Source organism: Microtus ochrogaster, linkage group LG4 (genome assembly GCF_000317375.1).
Source record: "Microtus ochrogaster isolate Prairie Vole_2 linkage group LG4, MicOch1.0, whole genome shotgun sequence".
Lineage (NCBI taxonomy): Eukaryota > Metazoa > Chordata > Mammalia > Rodentia > Cricetidae > Microtus > Microtus ochrogaster.
Genome location: NC_022030.1, coordinates 34669283 through 34673814, shown reverse-complemented (window position 1 = coordinate 34673814; position 4532 = coordinate 34669283). Strand labels below are relative to the sequence as shown.

Sequence of the window (4532 nt, the reverse complement as noted above, 5' to 3'; positions counted from 1 at the left end):
GATGGTTACTTACTGCCCATGGTACCAGATTTAGACTCGAGTACAAACAGATATACACCGAAATGACGAAACTGACAAACAAGAGACTAACAAGGACACAACAGAGTCTCGCGGCGCGGCTTCGGCGTAAAACCGAGAGCAAAAACTCAGATGGAGACAGCGAGAGTCCGGAGCTCTCGTCTCCCAGAAGAATCACGTACCCTTTAGACAGCGGGGGTGCCCCGAACAGTCCTATCTTGGTAGGATTCACAGAATACGGATGGGCCACAAACTTGGCCCCTGACACCTCTGAGACGTCTCCCAGGGCTGCGGGGAGGTAAGTCCGAGCTCGTCAGCTCCTTCTGTGGCCCGCCAAAATACAGATCTAGCTAGCTAGCTAGTACGAATACATACGCAAGCGCGAACACAGAAACACAGATATACACAGAGAGTTATTGCTGGCCAGCTCACCTCCCGTTGGGGAGTCGATGATCCCTGGGCGGGGGTCTCCTCTTCCCGGCCAATGCACCAAATGAAAGACCCCCAAGGTGGGCTGCCTTTCAGTCTGGAGAGACACCCTTCCAAGGAACAACGAGTCCACTCATGTGGATGCAAACAGCAAGAGGTTTATTGGGTGGGCACAGGTACCTGTGGGCGACAAATCCTTTCGGAGGACTTGCGCGCCTTCAGGTTGGGGCAGTGGGTTTTTATGGGGTAGGGCAGCAAAAGTGCGGGTACAGAAGCGAGAGGCGTAGTTACAGGGTTTTCATTGGTCAGTTTGAATGTGGCCGAGCTCAGAGCGGGGCAAAGCCCCTAGTTTTCGAGAATTTAGCCGTGGGCTGCCTTGGCTCTTATCTAGGGGAGACAGGGTATCCACTGTCCCCCGACGCCCAGCCACATTCTTGGTATTTTCCCTGTCCTCCCCCCCTCCCCCCGCCCAAGCCACAGGGGTCCCTATCTCGTTTTGGCAGCTTTTAAAACTGCCCTTTGTTTAAACCCTGGATATTTAGTACAAGCCTTGTAAAATGGCATTACAGGTGCTAAGTTGTTTAACAAGCTTGGCGGGGGGTCTTTCAATAGGAAAGAGGGCAGCAGAAGCAGATTACAGAAGCAAATGCGTGGTTAGTGGTCAGTTGGAATGGGGCAAGGGGCATAGGTGGTTTTTTCTTTTTTAGCACAGATGTATGGCAACAGATTTCCTGTTAATTGATGTCCTGTCTTATCCTATCCTATGGATATAGCCTGCTTTACAGCCAGGGACCCTGACCTCACTCTGTACTTACATTTGTTTGTCAAAAAGCCTTGTGAAATGACATTACCGCAGCTAAGCTGGGATCTTTCATAGGAGGCATTGTTTCTTTTGTGAACTGCTGATATTTTAAGTTTGGCACATATGCTGGCTATAGACATCCTGTTTCCCCAAGCAGGCGGGATGTTCTCATGAGAGCAGGCCAGCTGCGGGTTTTGGGGGGATGTTTAGAGGGTCTTTCACTTCCTTCCTTTTTTCTTTCTTTCTTTCTTTCTTTCTTTCTTTCTTTCTTTCTTCCTTTTCTTCCTTCCTTCCTTCCTTTCTTCTCTTTCTTTCTTTCTTTCTTTCTTTCTTCCTTCCTTTCTTTCTTTCCCTTCTTTCTGTCTTTCCTTCCTTTTTTCTTTTCTTTCTTTCTTTCTTTTCTTTCTTTCTTTCTTTCTTTCTTTCTTTCTTCCTTTCTGTATATCTTACTTTCACTCTTAGTCTATGGCTGGCTGAGTGGCTGGTCCCTTCTTTTCTCAAACCTTGGTCTCTCTCACTCCCCCTCTATTTATTCTATCTGCCAGCCTCACCTATCCTTTCTCCTGCCTCATTATTGACTGTTCAGCTCTTTATTAGACCATCAGATGTTTTAGACAGGCAAAGTAACAGAGCTCCATAGAGTTAAACAAATACAACATAAAAAAAGGCAACACACCTTTGTATCATCAAACAAATGTTCCACAGCATAAACAAATGTAAAACATCTTAAAATAATATTCTACAACACCAAGTGCCACAGATCAGCACTCAGTGGCATTGAGACTGGTAACCATAGCTCTTTAAAGAGAAGAAAAATTAAGTTCTTAGGATCTGAAGCCATAGCTCCCTGCAAGGTCCTGGCCTCAGGTCATTACTGACCTTTACAAGTATGTTTAGACAATGACTCTTTCCCATGCCTCAGGGTTTCAGGGGAAGTCCCAGACTAACCTGGCCCTTAAAACTTAACTTCCTCCTCCTCCTCAAAACACCTAAAAATTAGGATCTACAACTGAACCTTAAGCCACAGGGTATTAGTGGGTTTTCACATAGAGGTGATGTTCCAGGGTTCCTCCCTGACAGCTACCATGGGTCTGCTCTCAATGCATGGCAGAGAGGTCGTCAGGCAGGGTCCCCCTGGGAACGGTGACCGAGTATATCGTATAGCCTTTTAGACTGAGCATCCGAGAGTCATATAGTCATCAACAAAGCTCAGGGACCATGCCCAGGCAGGTGCTAGATACAGCTCTCGGAGAACTGGAATCCTAACCCACTCCATCTGTTGCCCACTTAGATTGTGGGCGCCATCTGTTTTATGTCATGTGGTGTATGAGGCACAGCAATATCAGGAGAGCACCACACGCTCCTGGTAACTGTCCATGTGTCCTTCCAGAGCTTGTCAGAGAGCGCAAAAATCCCTTCACGATCCTGTTTCTAGGAAAAGGAGGAGCCAGTGGGATGCTTGGGAACCTGGGGAGCAGGTGCCTCCTCACAGAGCAAACACAGCAGTGTGCTCACTAGAAAACCAGACCCAGACATTGAGAGGTAAATACACATCCTAGGTGTATAGGCAGGGAGGGCTACAAAGGCAGGGAAACAACCCCAAACCAAGATCTCCAAGGTTAGGAAGAGATGGTTTTCTAATACTCTATTGCATGTCCAGGGATGTCCTGGGCCAGGGTGGCTGTGTCTCATGCAGTAGCTCTGTGTCCTAAGAATTAGGACCCAGCAGAGGCCTGCCCTCCAGGCAGCTCTGGCACCTGAGTAAGCTTTTCACCGTGACTTAGCTGGAGGCACAATCAGCGGCAGAGCAGCAGCTAAACCGCTTCTGCTTCCCCTTCAGAGGGTGGAATGCCAGCACACTCCCTCTCTGTTCCAAGGTGTCCACTTGCCAGCCAGCTGCCTGATGTAGCCCCTCCCCACACAGGGACTCTTAAGCAAGAGCAGTCCTTCTGGTGCTTTGGAAGCTAGAGACTGTGAGAAGGAAGAGAGAGAGAGAGAGAGAGAGAGAGAGAGAGAGAGAGAGAGAGAGAGAGAGAGAGAGAGAGAGAGAGAGTTAGTTCCTGGGCTTGAAGACAGCACCTCTTTTTGTCCTCACAGGATAGGGTCGGGTGGGGAGAGGAGGCAAGCTCTGTGCCTGTCTTCTCATCGGGACACCAATTCCGATGTTCCCACGACTGTTCTTATAAGGGCACTAAAACTGCTTTCCTATTGGGGGCTGGGGCCTTAGCCTGGGGCTCAGTCCATGCATCTACCCTGCAATCACCCATTTGCAGCTCAGGGGCCTGGGAGGCCCGAGAAGCCCCCAAGTCCTAGGTGATCAGAGATGAGCATGCCTGGGTACCCTGCTCCGGGCTTGTAGGTTGTTACAGGGTTCCTTGTGGAGCAGTGGGTGGGGCTGCGTATCCAAGCAACACTGAGCTGCTACTGCCCACAGGTCCTTCCATGTGGCACTCTTCTTCCTGGTGCTGGTCGTGCTCCTGATGGCGGGCTTCCTGCATGTGGACGTTGAAATGTTTACACCGTAAGTTCTGCGCATGTGCCTTATGCTCCGGGAGGCTGCGCTCTTCCCCTGCAGCTCCAAGAGCGCTCACGTTCTCACTGAGCCTCGGAGTCCTCTCTGGGAGAAAGTGCTAAGCTATGCTTCTCCTGGGCGTGTATCCTATGATGGCAAGCCTGCTTGGAAGCCTTCTGAGGCGGCTCTGGGGAGCAGGCATGGCCTAGCCAGCCCGGCCTGGGAAGGGAACTGAGCAGAGCTGGGTCTACAGTGGGAGCCGTGGGAAGGCCACCTCCCAGTCTACAAAACGGCTTGGCTTTTCTAAGCATGGCTTTTGGGTGGGGAGGTCACAACTGTACTCCTTTGTCACTAGGCCCCAAAGCACTCACTCCCCTGCCTGCCAGGGCTACCCCATCCCACTTGCACAACCAACTGCCTCCCAGGCCAGGATTCCTGGAGGGTCTTATTTTCCTGGCCTTCATGCATCCTCTGGTTGGATTTGTATGACGAGGGGTAAATTGTCCTCTGAGGAAACACACTGTCCCAAGATCCACTGGATCCTGCTCCTCACCATCCTTGTCAATCTTATTGGCCTACATTAGCACAAGAAACTGTGGACTGGAGAGATGCCTTAAAGAGCACTGGCTTCTTTTCCAGAAGACCAGGGTTCAATTCCCGGCACGCACATGACAGTTCATGACTCTCTGTAACTCAAGTTCCAGTGGATCTGGCTCCCTCACACAGACATACATGCAGGTCAAACACCAATGCACAATAAAAAAAAAAAAA

The 4532-nt window shown here is 50.1% G+C and overlaps 1 protein-coding gene across 1 annotated transcript in view; it reads left to right on the top strand.

Moving 5' to 3' along the window:
* The first annotated feature begins 62 nt into the window (after positions 1-62).
* The window catches only part of Gal3st2 (galactose-3-O-sulfotransferase 2), a 6521-nt gene continuing 2051 nt past the window's right edge, over positions 63-4532 (top strand). The window contains exons 1-2 of the mRNA XM_005361400.1: positions 63-316; positions 3684-3770. Of these exons, the coding sequence (XP_005361457.1) occupies positions 63-316; positions 3684-3770 (341 nt within the window). The remainder of the gene's footprint in view (positions 317-3683; positions 3771-4532) is intronic.